The sequence below is a fragment of the Heptranchias perlo genome, chromosome 19 (genome assembly GCF_035084215.1).
Source record: "Heptranchias perlo isolate sHepPer1 chromosome 19, sHepPer1.hap1, whole genome shotgun sequence".
In the NCBI taxonomy this organism is placed as follows: domain Eukaryota; kingdom Metazoa; phylum Chordata; class Chondrichthyes; order Hexanchiformes; family Hexanchidae; genus Heptranchias; species Heptranchias perlo.
This window is the reverse complement of record NC_090343.1, coordinates 26753052-26772533: the sequence shown is the minus strand read 5'-3', so window position 1 is coordinate 26772533 and position 19482 is coordinate 26753052. Positions and strand designations below refer to the sequence as shown.

General features: G+C 40.0%; 1 protein-coding gene across 1 annotated transcript; it reads right to left on the bottom strand.

Moving 5' to 3' along the window:
• Positions 1-2759: 2759 nt before the first annotated feature.
• Positions 2760-19407, bottom strand: LOC137335457 (thyrotropin-releasing hormone receptor-like). The gene is made up of 2 exons (XM_068000805.1): positions 18610-19407; positions 2760-3173 (listed from the first exon to the last, which is right to left on the bottom strand). Exons 1-2 carry the CDS (start codon positions 19405-19407, stop codon positions 2760-2762), a joined length of 1212 nt encoding a protein of 403 aa, XP_067856906.1.
• Between the last annotated feature and the right edge of the window lie 75 nt (positions 19408-19482).

The window sequence follows — 19482 nt, the reverse complement described above, 5'->3', positions numbered from 1 at the left end:
AGTAAGGGGAAAATGATGTAACATCATTTTTGAAGTGAACATTTCATCAAAGGATACAAAGTGTAGGTATGGATTTCTTTCCTAAGTGTGCACCTAATTAACATGGAACAGGTGGGCACAAACACCAGGGCAGTACCTGTCCATGGGTGGGGGGCTGGGGGGGGTCCCCAGCCCCCAGCCCCCTGCCCCCTGCCCCAGCCCCCTCCTCTCAACCCCAGCCCCCTCCTCCCAACCCCAGCCATGGTTCCCTCAGCCATTTGAACAAGGGGGCCTATCTGCAAAAATTTACAAAAGAATCTTCGGCGCTCAGCCTGAAGATCACTGGTAGGGCCCACTACTTTGTGGAGGCCAGTAAATCTCCAATCACTGTGTACCAGCTTCCATTGTTATGCTAGGTTCTATTGGAGATTAAGGAGAGGTAACTCCCATCTTAGAGTGACCCTACCCCTGCCTCTATCTCCTGGCCAACATTTTACTTGGAAGGAATGAATGGAGGTTACGTCACTTACAAAGCAAACAGAAAGCTCCTGGGAATTGCAGAGAGCCAGCACAATCAGGCCTCCATTATTTTCCAGGGGGATTTCACCAATCTCCATGGAGGTACAGCAGAAGACTGGCAGACCCCAAAGAAATATCAGAACTGTTGTTTTTTATTTATTAAGATTGTGGGGGTGACATTGGTCTGGACAGAAGCACGAAATGGCCTCATGGTGAATCGGCAGCCCATTTTATGTCAGTGTAAAAGAAAATTGGGCGCAGTGTGAAACAGGCTACCGACTCATTATTTCTCACTATTGGCAATGACCAGTTTCAGCTCCTGTGTGTCTCATTCTGTCAAGAGATCTACAACCAATTATCACTGAATGTTATTTTTCCAAACTCAAAAACTACAAAAGTTTATCTTCCTTTGTTAATTTTCTGAAATTTTATTCAGGTTTATGCTATAATTTAATTATAAAATATTTTTTTTTAAATGCAAATTAAAATGAGAATAAACGTTAAAAAGATTATGAACTGAAAGCTAATAGGTGAGAAAATAAGGATGGTAGTAGCAATGGGCTTTAAGAAATGACATCAGAAAATCTGACATTATAGGATATCAACCAGAGATATGGCCATTATATCTATCACTTTAATGGACAAATGCTTAAGTACAAGAACATTCACTAAACATTACATACAGTCTTATTACTTTACAATTCAAGACATATACAACAACTTATGGAATCATTTAATTTGTACTATATAAATAAAAGATCTCATCTGTTCCAGTCGAAAATATTTTCTATTGAGATACACATTAAATCAGTATACTATACAAATAAAGTAAACATATCTAACTTCCAAACAACATTTAATTGTTGGTTTACACTTACAGCATAAATAATTGTAGACATGACTATGAAGCTTGTTGGCATTCTAGCCCCAACCAAATTCACAAAACTACTTAAAAGCTGTAGGAATATTTTGTTGTATGCCATGTGATCAGCTTGCATTTTAAACACAATTGCATACTTTACACAGTGCTGACAAAGGAATGACAATAATTCATAATAAGCTCAATAAATTAACCTATAGTATATTTACTTAATATTAACATTCACAGAAAGTGCATTGTGAAGTTCTCTCAAAGGCCTAATCCTAATACATATTGTGCTGAGCTGCAACATTTGCTTGAGGACATTTCTATATAAACATTAGCAAATTACACACATTAGCATAATTCATTTAAAAACTCACAACAGAAAGTTATTTTATGAATTACCAGGATAGGATTTCAAAGTCTGGGTGCAAGAGAAAAAAGGTAAATCTAAAGCAATACATTTGATCATTTTAAAAAAATGTTTGTACTGTTGCATCCATTTTTATTTTGAATTCGAATAATGTAAAATTATGTTAAGCAAAAATGATAACTATTGAAAAATAATATGATTTACTAATCACATAAGTTGAAGAAATGGCACTTTACTTTATTTATGATTGCCTTAAAATTACTAAAACCAAGGATTCAAAGAATGTAGCAAATATTTCAAAAACTATCTGTTTGTTTATTTTGGGTGGCCTGCCCTAAAATTACCCGTTTTTTAAAATTTATGTTCACCGAGGGAAGATACATAGTAATAGGGCTGTTATGGTGTTATATTTGTCCCTGTACATGCAGCTGCAGCTCTCTTCTTAAAAAAAATAATAAAATGGCAGCGCTTCAGAAACACCCTGGACTTTCTCTTGTTCTTGATCCAATGACATGGCAAATCCAAATTTCCTGGTTATTAGGAGCTGAATCATTATATTAGAATTACTAAAATAATATACATGTTTCAGTGACTCGACTACTAACAAACTGTGGGAAGGGTAAGGAGTGCAGGAGGTTTCCTCTGTTATTGTTAGCAAAGTCATAAATTCAAGTATAAAAACATGTTTACAATTTTGCTACCAATAGTTAACCATGAAATCTTTTCCACTCCTCTTATCAAGCCAGTTTCTTTTAATATGGCAGCCTTCATTTCCAAATACAAAATCAAAGTTTTTATTTATGATTTAAAACATAATTGTGCCTGAAACTGAAAAGGCATAACTGTCTCTTTAAAACCTAGAATGACTATATTTGTTCACTTTAAAAATATCAAGGAATAAATATTCCCTTTGAGAGTATTTTACAGCATGTAAGCAAAGGGGAATAATGGATCATTTAAACCATATGCTTGACAAATGGGCATTTAATGTTCCCATATTAGTTTTATAAGATGATCATTACCGCTTCAGGCAACACTAAATGTGTTAGTATCACAACAAGAATTATTAAAATTTATCTTCTTGTTAGAAATTGGGTAGCCATTAATATCCTCTTGTTCTGTTAGATCATGATCAGGGCTTTCATGAGACATATCTTTCATCACACTGTAGTAAACAGGCACGTTGTAGGCAGTAGGTTTCTCTGCCCGTGTCTGTTTGCATTTGCAAAGTTTTTTGAAGGCAGCACGAAATTTCTGAGACATTAGGTTGTAAATGACAGGGTTGATGGCGCTGTTCAGGTATATGCTCATCCTGCAGAACAACAGAAACCAGGTGTTCAAGTAAGGGGTATTCATGAAAGAGTTGACAACCACCAAGGTTCTGTAGGGCATCCAGAGGAGGGCAAAAAGGATAACCACCACTGCCAACATTTTTGTGACCTGGAAACCAATGCATAAAAAAGAGAAAAGATTATCAAACTGAATAGTGTTCATTCTTGAACAGGTAAACTGAATCCTCTGAGGATTCTCTGGTAAATCACCATCCAGAAAAGATACAATTTTCCACAGATAGGAAATATTATTTGTTGGATAGACACTTCTCCTTCCTTCCAAGAAAGAAAAAAAAAATTCAGGTGCTTGCATAATTAAACACTGAACACTTTTAACAATGCAAATTACCAGAAATATTTGCATGCAAAGCAAGAGGAGATAAAGAAAGAACTTGCATTTATATAGCAGTTTTCAAAGCCAATTTGTGCACAGCATAACCCCACAAATAGCAATGAGATGAATGACTAGTTTATCTGTTTTGGTAGTGTTGGTTGAGGGATGAATTTTGGCCAGGATACTGGGAGAACCCCTGGCTCTTCCTCAAAAATAATGCTTTGGTATCTTTTACATCCACCTGAACAGGCAAACAGGGCCTCAGTTTAATGTTTCATATGAAAGACAGTACCTCCAGTACTATATCAGTGTCTGCCGATTGATGTGCTCTGGTTATGGAGTGGGATGCAACCTTTTGACTCCGAGGCAAGCTGACACTGAGGTCAACAAACAATTTGCCACAAACCTAATACACTTTTTGTTAATATCTCAGGACCAAACCGTTATTATCTATAAATCCTTTGGGAAAACAGAAGTGATTTTTTTATTATTATTTATAGTAATTATTGTATGGTAAATACTACTTCCCAGAATCTCTGTTGATTTAATATCAGGGAAAATAATTGGATAAGTAATCAGCCCTCACTCAGTGCATGAAGCAAAAGAGGAGTCTGTTTATTTAAGAAAAGTCAATGTAAGATTTCAAACGCTAAGGAACTTAAAGGAAAATTTTGTCCAGATCACACAGAAGAAAAAGGGTGGCTATTAATCTCCAGGAGTACATTTACATCAGGAGTCAGAAACATAAGCCTTGAAAGCATTTGCTATCTGTAGTAACACAAAGAGAAATCCATTAAGGAGAAAGAGGAGATATCAATGTCTGGAGAAATGAAAGAAAAATACCAATATTTTACACTGGGTTAGTTATATTTGAATGAAGCAGGAAATTACCTAGAAAGAGAAAGCCAAATGTTTCCAAGTCTCAAAACCATAAAATTAGTGAATGGATAAAAACATTTTAGGTAGGTGTATCTGAAGCATCAATACTGGGAATGGAAATAGTGCATCAAAAATAGAAATCAAAGAAAGAAAGACTTTCATTATAGAGCCTTTCATGACCACAGGTCATCCCAAAGCACTTGACATCCAATGAAGTACTTTTGAAGTGAAGTCACTGTTGTAATATATTGCGCACAGCAAGCTCCCACAAACAACAATGTGGTAATGACCAGATAATCTGTTTTAGTGATGTTGATTCAGGGATAATTATTGGCCAGGACACTGGGGAGAACTCCCCTGCTCTTCGAAATAGTGCCATGGGATAGTTTGCATCCACCTAAGAGGGCAGACGGGGCCTTAGTTTAACGTCTCATCTGAAAGACGACACCTCCAATGGTGCAGCACAGCACTGGAGTATCAGCCTTAATCTTTGTGCTCAAGTCTGTGGAATGGGACGAACCCACAACCTTCTGACTCAGAGGCAAGAGTGCTACCCACTGACATTCTGAGTAATTGGGATGTGGAATGTGTACATAATCTGAGTGATCTACAAAAGGTTCACTGTTTTTGCAGTAGATAATTAGCATGATCTGAACAATGCCCAGTTTTTTTAGAACGTCAGTGGGCAGTCTGACATTTAATTTCAGATATTTGAATCATAGGCTATAGTCCAGAGTCAGTCATCAACGGCCAAGGCATGAAGGACTCAATGGAAGGAATAGAACACTTGGAAAAAGCCACAGAAGTAAAGTATATTTTTCAAAAGACCTGGCAGCTTATGGTTAACTTGAATGAGCCAAAAAGATTTAGGATAGACAGGCTGGTGGAATGGGCGGACACATGGCAGATGAAATTTTACGCAGAGAAGTGCGAAGTGAAACATTTTGGCAGGAAGAATGAGGAGAGGCAATATAAACCAAATGGTACAATTCTAAAGAGGATGCAAGAACAGAGAGACTTGGGCATATATATGCATAAATCTTTGAAGGTGGCAGGTCAGGTTGAGAAAGCGGTTAAAAAAGCATATAGGATCCTGGGCTTTATAAATCGAGGCATAGAGTACAAAAACAAGGAAGTTCTGTTGAACCTTTATAAAACACTGGTTCGGCCACAACAGGAGTATTGAGTCCAATTCTGGGCACCGCACTTTAGGAAGAATGTCAAAGTCTTAGAGAGAGTGCAGAAGAGATTTACTAGAATGGTACCAAGGATGAGGGTCTTCAGTTAGATGGAGAAACTGGGGTTGCTCTCCTTAGAGCAGAGAAGGTTAAGAGGAGATTTGATAGAGGTGTTCAAAATCATGCAGAGGTTTGATAGAGAAATAGTTTCCAGTAGAAGGGTCGGTAACCAGAGGACGCAGATTTAAGGTAATTGGCAAAAGAACCAGAGGCAAACGACATGAGGATTTTTTTTACCCAGTTAGTTGTTATGATCTGGAATGCACAGCCTGAAAGGGTGGTGGAAGCAGATTCAATCTTGGCTTTCAAAAAGGAATTGGATAAATACTTGAAGGGAAAAAAATTGCAGGGCTACGGGGAAACAGCTGGGGAATGGGACTGGATTGCTCTTACAAAGAGCCAGCATGGACTCGATGGGCCAGATGGTCTCCTGTGCTGTAGCCATTCTATGATTCTTTGATTCTATGATTTTCCACAGACATAACAAACATGACAGAAAGAAAAGCATTGTTCAACAACATGGCAGCAGACTCTTCTATTGAACTAAATTAAGTTATCCCCCTTTCTCCGGCATGCATATTTAGTATATACAGATATACAAATGGATATACAGTACTTACAAAGCAAAGTATTATAAAAGACTGTTTCGAGCACATAGCCGCTGCTAACAAACATTTAAAAATGATCCCTGGCATTATCACATTGAATTAGCCCAATGTTAATATTTATCAAATTATATAAAAGCTTGTTTTGCAATCAGATTTTTAATGTATAAACAATTTGAGCATCTATTCTGAGTAATCTGAAAAACTTGTGACTGTGACATTTCAACTTTGCCAAAATAAAACACAGGCAATAAACTGAATTATGCTATACTATTGGTATTGTAGCATTAAATTACAGTGTAATAGACAAAAGATTGTATAAATGGCTAATACTATTCTTTAATTATGCATTTATAACAAACTGTTGTGAATCACTGATTGAGCTAGGTTTATCTTTCCTGCTGAACTACTCTTTAAATATTGAGAGACTGCTGAGATGCACGTTCTTTACTTGAAGCAAGTATGGACCATGATATGTTAGTCCTGTCTAACGAACCTAATTGAATTTTTTGAGGAAGTAACTAAAGTTGTAGACAGGGGAATGACTGGATGTAGTTTTTATGGACTTCCAGAAGGCATTTGTTAAGGTTCCCCATAATTAAAGCTCATTAATTTGCCTTTAATTCTTTGACCTGCTTAGGGGATTAGGTTAGGCGGTAGAAGGCAGAGAGTAGGGATAATGCATACATACTCGAATTGGAAGGAAGTGACTAGTGGTGTCCCATGAGGATCTATGCTGGGGCCTCAACTATTCACTATATTTATTAATGACTTAGATAACACAATAGAAAGTCATATATCCAAGTTTGCCAATGATACAAAGATTGGCGGCATAGTAAGTCGTGCAGATGGGAGCATAAAATTACAAAGAGACATTGATCGATTAAGTGTGTGGGCAAAACTGTGGCAGATGGACTTCAACGCAGTGAGGTCATCCATTTTGGACCAAAAAAGGATAGATCCGAGTATTTTTTAAATGGTGAAAAGCGTGGAACAGTGGAGTTCCAAAGAGATTTAGGGGTCCGTGTATACAGATCACTAAAATGTAGTAGTCAGGTACAAAAATTAATCAAAATGGAATGTTAGTCTTTATAACTAGAGGACTAGAATATAAAGGGGAGGAAGTTTTGCTACAGCTATACAAAGCCCTGGTTAGACCATGGAACCCAGTTGCCATAAAACATAGTATTCCATTAGTGTTTTTAACAGCATTATGGACTTGAGGTTCTGTGAACCTGAACCCTCCAATCCCTCTGCACTTCCACATCACCCAGCCTTCCACTATTCAAAGCATAACACATATCTTTTTACAAAAATGTACCACCTCACATTTACTGGTATTGAATTCCAACTGCCTTTTTTTTGCCGATTCCACCATCTTATCAATATTCCACTGCAGCTTCCTTTGGTGCTTAGCATAATTTACTATGCCTTCTGTTTCAATATCAGCTGCAAATTTGGACACCACTCCCACTAGCTCAATATTCAAATCATTGCTCTAAGTTGGGTGGTTGACAAACTAAGATGGAGGATTAACTTGAGGAAATATTTATGTTCTGCAAGGTGATTAAGCAGCATCTGCCAGCAAGCTCCTGTAATATTAACTTAGCATTTTAAAAGAATCTATGCATTTAAAAAGTCAAGGAGTACAAAAGAAGCATCAAACTGCTTTTTTAAAAAATTTGTTCATGGGATGTGGGCATCGCTGGCGAGGCCGGCATTTATTGCCCATCCCTAATTGCCCTTGAGAAGGTGGTGGTGAGCCGCCTTCTTGAACCGCTGCAGTCCGTGTGGTGACGGTTCTCCCACAGTGCTGTTAGGAAGGGAGTTCGAGGATTTTGACCCAGCGACAATGAAGGAACGGCGATATATTTCCAAGTCGGGATGGTGTGTGACTTGGAGGGGAACGTGCAGGTGGTGTTGTTCCCATGTGCCTGCTGCTCTTGTCCTTCTAGGTGGTAGAGGTCATGGGTTTGGGAGGAGCTGTCGAAGAAGCCTTGGCGAGTTGCTGCAGTGCATCCTGTGGATGGTACACACTGCAGCCACTGTGCGCCGGTGGTGAAGGGAGTGAATGTTTAGGGTGGTGGATGGGGTGCCAATCAAGCGGGCTGCTTTGTCCTGGATGGTGTCGAGCTTCTTGTGTTGTTGGAGCTGCACTCATCCAAGCAAGCGGAGAGTATTCCATCACACTCCTGACTTGTGCCTTGTAGATGGTGGAAAGGCTTCGGGGAGTCAGGAGGTGAGTCACTTGCCGCAGAATACCTAACCTCTGACCTGCTCTTGTAGCCACAGTATTTATATGGCTGGTTCAGTTAAGTTTCTGGTCAATGGTGACCCCCAGGATGTTGATGGTGGGGGATTTGGCGATGGTAATGCCGTTGAATGTCAAGGGGAGGTGGTTAGACTCTCTCTTGTTGGAGATGGTCATTGCCTGGCACTTATCTGGTGCGAATGTTACTTGCCACTTATCAGCCCAAGCCTGAATGTTGTCCAGGTCTTACTGCATGCGGGCTCGGACTGCTTCATTATTTGAGGGGTTGCAAATGGAAATGAACACTGTGCAATCATCAGCGAACATCCCCATTTCTGACCTCATGATGGAGGGAAGGTCATTGATGAAGCAGCTGAAGATGGTTGGGCCTAGGACACTGCCCTGAGGAACTCCTGCAGCAATGCCCTGGTGCTGAGATGATTGGCCTCTAACAACCACTACCATCTTCCTTTGTGCTAGGTATGACTCCAGCCACTGGAGAGTTTTCCCCCTGATTCCCATTGACTTCAATTTAACTAGGGCTCCTTGGTGCCACACTCGGTCAAATGCTGCCTTAATGTCAAGGGCGTTTGATATCACAAATATTTCCGACGCCTACATTCAGCACTTTGGCAGGAAAAATCAGAGAGCAAGTTATTATCTTAAGGCGAGAAACTGGAAAGTACTGCAGTACAAAGGGATCTGGGGGTCCTAGTGCAAGAAAATCAAAAAGTTAGTATGCAGGTGCAGCAGGTGATCAAGAAGGCCAACGGAATGTTGCCTTTTATTGCTAGGGGGATAGAATATAAAAACAGGGCGGTATTGCTGCAGTTATATAAGGTATTGGTGAGACCGCACCTGGAATACTGCATACAGTTTTGGTCTCCATACTTAAGAAAAGACATACTTGCTCTCGAGGCAGTACAAAGAAGGTTCACTCGGTTAATCCCGGGGATGAGGGGGCGGACATATGAGGAGAGGTTGAGTAGATTGGGACTCTACTTATTGGAGTTCAGAAGAATGAGAGGCGATCTTATTGAAACCTATAAGATTGTGAAGGGGCTTGATCGGGTGGATGCGGTAAGGATGTTCCCAAGAATGGGTGAAACTAGAACTAGGGGGCATAATCTTAGAATAAGGGGCTGCTCTTTCAAAACTGAGATGAGGAGAAACTTCTTCACTCAGAGGGTAATAGGTCTATGGAATTTGCTGCCCCAGGAAGCTGTGGAAGCTACATCATTAAATAAATTTAAAACAGAAATAGACAGTTTCCTGGAAGTAAAGTGAATTAGGGGTTACGGGGAGCGGGCAGGAAATTGGACAAGAATTTAGATTTGAGGTTAGGATCAGATCAGCCATGATCTTATTGAATGGCGGAGCAGGCTCGAGGGCCGATTGTCCTACTCCTGCTCCTATTTCTTATGTTCTTATGTTAGGGTAAGGATTAAAATCCCTTTGGTGCATGCTACTTTAGATTAGTCTGAAAATAATCTTTAGATTCACTTTCGACAGAAATATATCTTTGATCTACTCCTCAAACAGCAAGAATAGATGTATCTTTGACCTCTCTGCAAAAACACTATAGTAGATCAAACTAAAGTAGATATTTTAAGTATAGGGCAGATTTTAACTTTCGGTGGTGTCAGAAAGCAGGCAGCCGTAGATCGCCTACCCGTGGCCTCCCAACTTGCACTCTCCGTAAACTTGAGCTCATCAAAAACTCTGTTGCCTGTATCCTAACTCGCACCAAGTCCCGTTCACCCATCACCCCTGTGTTCGCTGACCCACATTGGCTCCCGGTTCAGGAACACTTGATTTTAAAATTCTCATCCTTGTTTTCAAATTCCTCCAAAACCTCACCCCTCCCAGTCTCTGTAACCTCCTCCAGCCCTGCAAACCTCCGAGATCTCTGCGCTCCTCCAATTCTTGCCTCTTGTGCATCCCCGATTTTAACCGCTCCACCATTAGCAGCCGTGCCTTCGGCTACCTAGGCCCTAAGCTCTGGAATTCCCACCCTAAACCTTTCCCCCTCTCTACCTCTCTCTCCTCCTTTAAGACACAAAAAGCATACCAGAAATAATGGCGAACCAAGGGGCTAATGAGAGTGAGGAACTTAAAGTCATTAATATCAGTAGAGAAAAAGTACTGGAGGAGCTGATGGGACTAAAAGCCGATAAATCCCCTGGACCTGATGGCCTACATCCTAGGGTTCTAAAATAGGTGGCTGCAGAGATAGTGGATGCATTGATTATGATCTTCCAAAATTCCCTTGATTCTAGAACAGTCCCAGCGGATTGGAAGGTAGCAAATGTAACCCCGTTATTCAAGAAAGGAGGGAGAGAGAAAACAGGGAACTACAGGCCAGTAAGCCTGACCTCAGTTGTCAGGAAAATGCTGGAATCCATTATTAAGGAAGAAGTAACAGGGCACTTAGAAAATCATAATATGATTAGGGAGAGTCAACACGGTTCTATGAAAGGGAAATTGTGTCTGACAAATTTATTATAGTTTTTTGAGGATGTAACTAGCAGGGTAGATAAAGGGGAACCAGTGGATGTAGTTTATTTGGATTTTCAAAAAGGCATTCAATAAGATGCCACATGAAAAGTTGTTACGCAAGATAAAGGCTCTTGGGGTTGGGGGTAATATATTAGCATGGATTGAGGATTGGTTAATGGACAAAAAACAGAGATTAGGGATAAACGGGTCATTTTCAGGTTGGCAGGCTGTAACTAGTGGAGTGCCGCAAGGATCAGTGCTTGGGCCTCAGCTATTTACAATCTATATTAATGACTTAGATGAAGGGACCAAGTGTAATGTATCCAAGTTTGCTGACGATACAAAGCTAGGTGGGAAAGTAAGCTGTGAGGAGGACACAAAGAGTCTGCAAAGGGACATAGACAGGTTAGGTGAGTGGGCAAGAAGGTGGCAGATGGAGTATAATGTGGGAAAATGTGAGGTTATTCACTTTGGTAGAAAGAATAGAAAAACAGAATATTTTTTAAATGGTGAGAAACTTTTAAATGTTGGTGTTCAGAGCGATTTGGGTGTCCTGATTCAAGAAACACAAAAAGTTAGCATGCAGGTATAGAAAGCAATTAGGAAGGCAAATGGCATGTTGGCCTTTGTTACAAGGTGGTTGGAGTACAAGAGTAAGGAAGTCTTACAACAATTGTACAGGACTTTGGTGAGACCTTACCTGGAGTACTGTGTACAGTTTTGGTCTCCTTATCTAAGGAAGGATATACTTGCCTTAGAGGGGGTGCAGTGAAGGTTCACTACATTGTTTCCTGGGATGAGGGGGTTGTCCTATGAGGAGAGATTGAGTAGAATGGGCCTGTACTCCCTGGAGTTTAGAAGAATGAGAGGTGATCTCATTGAAACATATAACATATATAACATATCTTTGACAACTCGACAGGGTAGATGCTGAGAGGTTGTTTCCCCTGGCTGGAGAGTCTAGAACTAGGGGGCAGAGTCTCAGGATAAGAGTTCGGCCATTTAAGACTGAGATGAGGAGGGTTGTGAATCTTTGAAATTCCCTACCCCAGAGGGCTGTGGATGCTCAGTCATTGAATATGTTCAAGGCTGAGATAGATAGATTTTTGGACTCTACGGGAATCAAGGGATATGGGGGTCGGGCGGGAAAGTGGAGTTGAGGTCGAAGATCAGCCATGATCTTATTGAACAGCGGAGCAGGCTCGAGGAGCTGTATGACCTACTCATGCTCCTATTTCTTATGTTCTTAAATTTTGGTCACCTGTCCTAATATCTCGTTATATGACTCGGTGTCACATTTTGTTTGGAAATTATTCCTGTGAAGCGCCTTGGGACATTTTACTACATTAAAGGCACTATATAAATGCAAGTACTTGTTGTTATAAAATATATAATTTGCAGGTTAATAATCATTCCTGAATTAAGTAGAGTGGAACCTCCTTTATAGAGGGGGACCCTCCCAGGTGAGTATGAAAATTGCAAATAATTGAGAGTTCTCAAATTTTGGTCTTGCCTGAATGGTACAACAATATCATAAGTATGGAAATAAACACATGCAATACTTCTAACATAAATTGAATTTAATCTTTTTTTGACTGTGATACTGATTGATGGCATACAGGAGACTGCGGCACTGATTCATGTCATACAAGATATTGATGTGCGTGTGTTGTACAATGAAGTGATGTCTCATACACATCTTTGCCCCACAAAAATTGTGGTATATAATTGGAAAGGTAGTTATTAGAGTGCAGATAATGTAGGTTCCACAGGTTTTGGCATTAATACTTCTTGATTATCAATTTGATTTTGTTAGGTGGAGACTAGTCTTTTGTATCGGGCTTCTTTAGATTAGGTTAGACATCATTGTTCATTGGGCAACTACGGCTGTTCAAAATGTTCATTTATGACTTGTGCCTTTTTTATTTGACTAATTTTGTCCCTTATGTTTCCACCATTTAACTTGTATTTAAGTGTTTTCTAAAGGCTTATCAATTTACAGGCTTATCTTTTCATTTTTGTCTCCTCTTGACACTGTTTCTGTTTCTTGTCTGAGTTGAGTTGGGCAGACTTATTGAGTACTTTGCATCCATTCTCACAGTGGAGGAAGAGAACAAAATACCAGGGGTACAAGGGAATTTCAAAATAAGTCAAGGGGTAGTCAAGGAAGTTGGATAGGGACATAGACAGACTACGTGAATGAGCCAAACTTTGGCAGATGGAGTTCAATGTGGGGAATTTGAGATCATCCACTTTGGATCTGAGAAAGAAAATTCAGAATATTTTCTTAATGGCAAGAAACTAGGAGCTGTGGAGAAGCAAAGGGATTTAGACACCCAAGTACACAAATCACTAAAAGCTAGTGCAAACATACAAAAAGTAATCAAAAAGGCTAATGGGATGTTCGCCTCCATCTCAAAGGGGTTGATATACTAAAGCCCATCAGGATTATGCATCAGAAAATAACATTTCACCAATAAAATAATGTGGCAGACTTAAATGCCAATCTGAACTCGATATCTTGTTGAGAATCAGTGAACAAAACTTGAAGCACTGCATCAAAATGTAATGGAAGATTTTTTAAAAATCTTATCATTTTTTCTTTCCTTGTCCCTTCCCCTACTGAAAGCATTGTTACCTTACTGGGTACCAATCCATGGGCACTGAGTGCCCTTCAATATCTTGCCTAAGTAGTCATTATTCATCTGTAAACACTGACAATGAGTATCAGAAGGCTATTTGCTTGCTAGGGCATCACATTCTTAGCTGATGCACATGACTCTAAAAATGGGTCATTAAATACTAATCAGGGAGCAAGGGCACAACTACTTTTATGCAAGGGCACAACTACTTTTACTCCTAATCACCAAAGAGTGTTAAGGTAAATTGTGGCATGCTTTACTGCTTGAAATAGGGTAATCAGCATAGATCTGAGCTCAAATGTGGAACCTTCCTGATCTTTATGGCTTGTCTACCCAATGAATAAACTTTATGGATGATTAAGGCATCTTGACTGAAAGGATTTCTAAATGGCATTAAAGACACAAATAAACTAGAGAAAATTAGTTATGTAAAACTGCCCAAGAAATTATGACAAATATACAGGATTTTTTTATAGCAATGAAACCAAGCATAGCAATGTGTCAAATAATATTTGTAAACAATTTTACAACACCAAGTTATAGTCCAGCAATTTTATTTTAAATTCACAAGCTTTCGGAGGCTTCCCCCTTCCTCAGGTGAACGATGTGAAATGAAGTCCTCGAAATGAAATCGCATTTATAATTCACAGAACAATGCTTGGTGAGTACAGACAGTTTTTTCAACTGCCCGTTGCCAAGGCAATCAGTGTGCAGACAGACAGGTGTTACCTGCCAGGTCTCACAGAATATACAAATCACCAAAAAAAAAAAAACCAACAAACAAAAAAAAACAGAGATAGAGAGGTAGAAACATAGAAAAGACAGCAACTGACCCGTTATATTAAAAACAGATAACATTTGTTCGCTGGTGGGGTAACGTGTAGCGTGACATGAACCCAAGATCCCGGTTGAGGCCGTCCTCATGGGTGCGGAACTTGGCTATCAATTTATGCTCGACGATTTTGCGTTGTCGTGTGTCTCGAAGGCCGCCTTGGAGAACGCTTACCCGAAGGTCGGTGGATGAATGTCCATGACTGCTGAAGTGTTCCCCGACTGGGAGGGAACCCTCCTGTTTGGCGATTGTTGCGCAACAATCGCCAAACAGGAGGGTTCCCTCCCAGTCGGGGAACACTTCAGCAGTCATGGACATTCATCCACCGACCTTCGGGTAAGCGTTCTCCAAGGCGGCCTTCGAGACACACGACAACGCAAAATCGTCGAGCAGAAATTGATAGCCAAGTTCCGCACCCATGAGGACGGCCTCAACCGGGATCTTGGGTTCATGTCACGCTACACGTTACCCCACCAGCGAACAAATGTTATCTGTTTTTAATATAACGGGTCAGTTGCTGTCTTTTCTATGTTTCTACCTCTCTATCTCTGTTTTTTTTTGTTTGTTGGTTTTTTTTTTTTTTTTTGGTGATTTGTATATTCTGTGAGACCTGGCAGGTAACACCTGTCTGTCTGCACACTGATTGCCTTGGCAACGGGCAGTTGAAAAAACTGTCTGTACTCACCAAGCATTGTTCTGTGAATTATAAATGCGATTTCATTTCGAGGACTTCATTTCACATAGTTCACCTGAGGAAGGGGGAAGCCTCCGAAAGCTTGTGAATTTAAAATAAAATTGCTGGACTATAACTTGGTGTTGTAAAATTGTTTACAATTGTCAACCCCAGTCCATCACCGGCATCTCCACATCAAATAATATTAGAACATAAGAATATAAAAAATAGGAGCAGGAGTAGGACATACGGCCCCCCGAGCCTGCTCTGCCATTCAATAAGATCATTGCTGATCTTCTACCTCAACTCCTCTTTCCCACCCTTTCCCAACATCCCTTGATTCCCTTAGTGTCTCGATCTCAGTCTTGAATATACACAACGACAAAGTATCCACATCCCTCCGGGGTAGAGGATTCCAAAGATTCACAATTCTCTGAGTGAAGAAATGTTTCCTCATCTCGGTCCTAAATGGCCGACCCCTTATCTTGAGACTATAACCCTTAGTTCTAGACTTTCCAGCCAGGGGAAACAGCCTCTCTACCCTGTCAAGCACTCTGAAGATACGTTTCAATGAGATCATCACTCATTCTTCTAAAATCAGAGAATGTAGGCCCATTCTACACAATTTCTCTTCGTAGGTCAGCCCTCTCATCCCAGAAATCAATCTAGCGAACCTTCGTTGCACCCCTTCTAAGGCAAGTATATCCTTCCTTAGGTAAGGAGACCAAAACTTTACACAGTACTCCAGGTGTGGTCTCACTAGAGCCCTATATAATTGCAGCAAGGCCTCCTTACTCTTATACTCCAGCCCCTTTGCAATAAAGGCTCATATGCCATCTGACTTCCTAATCGTTTACTGTACCTACATGTTAACTTGCTGTGATTCATGTACAAGAACACCCAAATCCCTCTGAATACCAACATTTCTTAGTCTCTCACCTTTTAAAAAAATTCTCGTTTTCTATTCTTCCTACCTCTTTGATGCCTCTTTGCTACCTCCTCGCAGCTTATTTTCCCACCTAGCTTTGTATCATCAGCAAACTTGGATATATTACACTCGGTCCCCTCATCTAAGTCATTGATATATATTATAAACAACTGAGGCCCAAGCACTGATCCTTGCAGCACCCCACTAGCTACAACCTGCTAACCTGAAAATGACCCGTTTATTCCTACTCTCTGTTTTCTGTCCATTAACCAATCCTCAATCCATGCTAATATATTACCCCCAATCCCACGAGCCCTAATCTTGTGTAACAATCTCTTGTGTGGCACCTTATCAAATGCCTTTTTGAAATCCAAATATACTACATCCACTAGTTCCCTCTTATCTACCCTGCTAGTTACCCCCTCAAAAAACTCTAACAGATTTGTCATACATGATTTCCCTTTCATAAAACCGAGTTGACTCTGCTTAATCAATTATGATTTTCTAAGTGCCCTGTTACTACTTCCTTAATAATAGATTCTAGCATTTTCCCTACTACTGCGTCAGACTGACTGGCCTATTTTCTCTCTCCTTCCTTTCTTGAATAGCGGCATTACATTTGCTACCTACCAATCCATAGAGACGATTCTGGAATCTCGGGCATTCTGGAAGATCAAAGTCCACTATCTCTGCAGCCACCTCTTTAAAACCCTAAGATGTAGGCCATCAGGTTCAGGGGATTTGTCAGCTTTTAGTCCCATTAATTTCTCCAGTACTTTTTCTTAATTCGTTTAAGTTCCTCACTCTCATTGGACCCTTGGTTCCCCACTGTTTCCGATATTTTTGTTGTGTCTTCTACTGTGAAGACAGCTACAAATATTTGTTTAACATCTCTGCCATTTCCTTATTCCCCATTATAATTTCTCCTGTCTCTGCCTCTATGGGACCCACGTTTACTTTCACTGCTCTCTTCCTTTTCACACCCTTGTAGAAGCTCTTACAATCCGTTTTTATATTTCTTGCTAGTTTACTCTCAATTTTCTCCCTCTTTGTCAATTTCTTGGCCATCCTTTGCTGATTTCTAAAGCCCTCCCAATCCTCAGGCTTACTATTCTTGTTGGCAACATTCTAAGGCTCTACTTTTAATCTGATACTACCTTTAACTTCTCTAGTTAACCAAGGTTGGATCACTTTTACCATGGAGTTTTTATTCCTCAAAGGAACGCATATTCGTTGAGAATTATGAATAATTTCTTTAAATGTTCACCATTGCTTATCTACCATTATATCTTTTAATCTAATGTCCCAATCTATCTTAGCCAATTCGCCCCTCATACCTACCTAATTGGCTTTGTTTAAATTTAAGACCCTAGTTTCGGACTTAACTACATCACTCTCAAACTCAATATTGAAGAGATCTGTATGTATTATAAGTCTTTTAATATGTTCTTAAATATCCATTCATTGATAGTCTTGTGACAACTTTCTATTCCCTACTATTTGATTCAGAAATCGTGTTATTTGAATGCTAAAATATAGTGCATGTTTTGTGCTGCTGTGAAACGTTTGAGCTTCACAGGAATACAGGGATCGCAATATAAGAGTGAGCAAGCTGGTATCGAGAGGTAGTCGCACATCTCTTCAGCTTTTTATTACGGATAGTGATTGTTTTATTTAAAATTAAAGTTTAGGAAGACCTGATGCAGTGCCACTGTTCCTTGACTAAAGCGCATGCAACTGCACGGTGTAACTCGATGCAGACTCCAAACGCAAGTATTCGTGCTAAAGGTTACCTGTTAGACTCCAAGGTGAGCTTTAGAAGAAGCCACTATTTGAATCTTCATTCAGTTTTTTTGCTGTAATTAAACAGTCGCATTTTGGCTACTGGAGTTAAATTAACAGCAAATTAATTTAAAATTCATAGTTACATTGTTTATCTGTGAGGACAGATTACACAGAATATAGAGGAGGGCGAAAGTGTTTTTCCTTTGAGTTTTTAGAGAGGACTCATATCGCCACCTACTGTAACCTTCGGGAATTCTGCTTTCTAGTGTTTCAAATTTACAAAATATAAAGTTGCATTGCGTAAAAATGAAAGGTCTTCGTTTATTTCAGAGTATTGGAGTGGGATGTGCCTTTGTGATCACCAGTGAAACATTGTCTAAACATCAAATATGTTTTAACAGCCCGGTATTTTCAGGTACTTCGACAATATCTATGCAAAAAGAATGTTTCGATTAAGAAAATAACTTATGTAAGATTATGTCGGCAAAAAATATATGTTCAAATCTCAAATTATGATTTATTTATTAGTTGTCCATTTCAGCATTAATATACAGCTATTGCAGGAAACAAACCTGGCTTGTTGTATATTATGAATGATTTCTAGAACATGTTTGACTGCCCAGCCATATTCTAGTTTATTAGCTGTATAGAACCCACAACATGTGGAAGCAGCCCTGTTTATTCAAACCTCTTGGTTACCCCGTGATTAGCTCCACAATTCCCATGTATTATACCTTTCTAATATTCCTAGACATAAAATTTATGCAAACAGATGAAGTAGAATGATCTGGTACCAAACAATTGAAGATAATGAAAGAAGCATAGCGGAACAGAAAATGACAATTCATTGAACGTTTTTAAACTGGGATACATTGTTACCTGCTTTCTTGAAGATTGCGCGCTCTTGTTGCGGCGACAGGACATCTTGATGGTGTTGGTGCGTCCCTTGTGAATGGAGTTATTGACTGTATCCTGGGGTGTGCTGGGGATCGGATTCAGGAACAGTATCCGAGCAATGAGCCCATAAAGAACTGTGGCCACGAATAAAGGAATCACAAAGAATATAGTGAAGTCCAGAAAGTAAATGGGCAAGTAATGGTTTCTGGACACTTTATAGTCACAAACTACCTCAACGCCATTAACATGTGGGATCTGCTTGATATCCAGCAAAAAGAACCACATTACGCAGTATACAGATGTGAAGGCCCATACAAATGCGATTATTTTCTTGGCTCTGGACACGGTGCAGATGAACTGAGCTTTGATGGGGTGGCAGATCGCAATGTACCGCTCTATGGTAAAAGCGGTGATGGAACACGAGGACGCGTTGATGCCTAAGTATTGAAGATATGTGATGCAAAGGCAGCCTGCGTATCCATAGACCCAAGAGGCGGCCACGCTCTCTGTGATATTGGGCAGGCCAGCCGCCAAGAGGACAATCAGGTCTGCGATGGCCAGGCTCACCAGATAGCAGTTGGTGGGAGTTCTCATGTGTTTGGTCTTCAGCACCACTAGCACAACCATGATGTTCCCAGCTATCCCCACTCCACAGATCAACAGGGCCAAAAGTATAGTGACTACCTGGTACTCGAGAGGATTCTGGGGCATTCTCTTCATGTCTTCAGTCTGATTCACTGAATTGTTCATTATCTCCATCACACTTGTTATGTTCTCCATGATTACCAATACCTTGCACTGAGCTTCGTTAGGTTTGAGGATTCATTTTGCTACTGAACCCTGTGTTAAAAACAG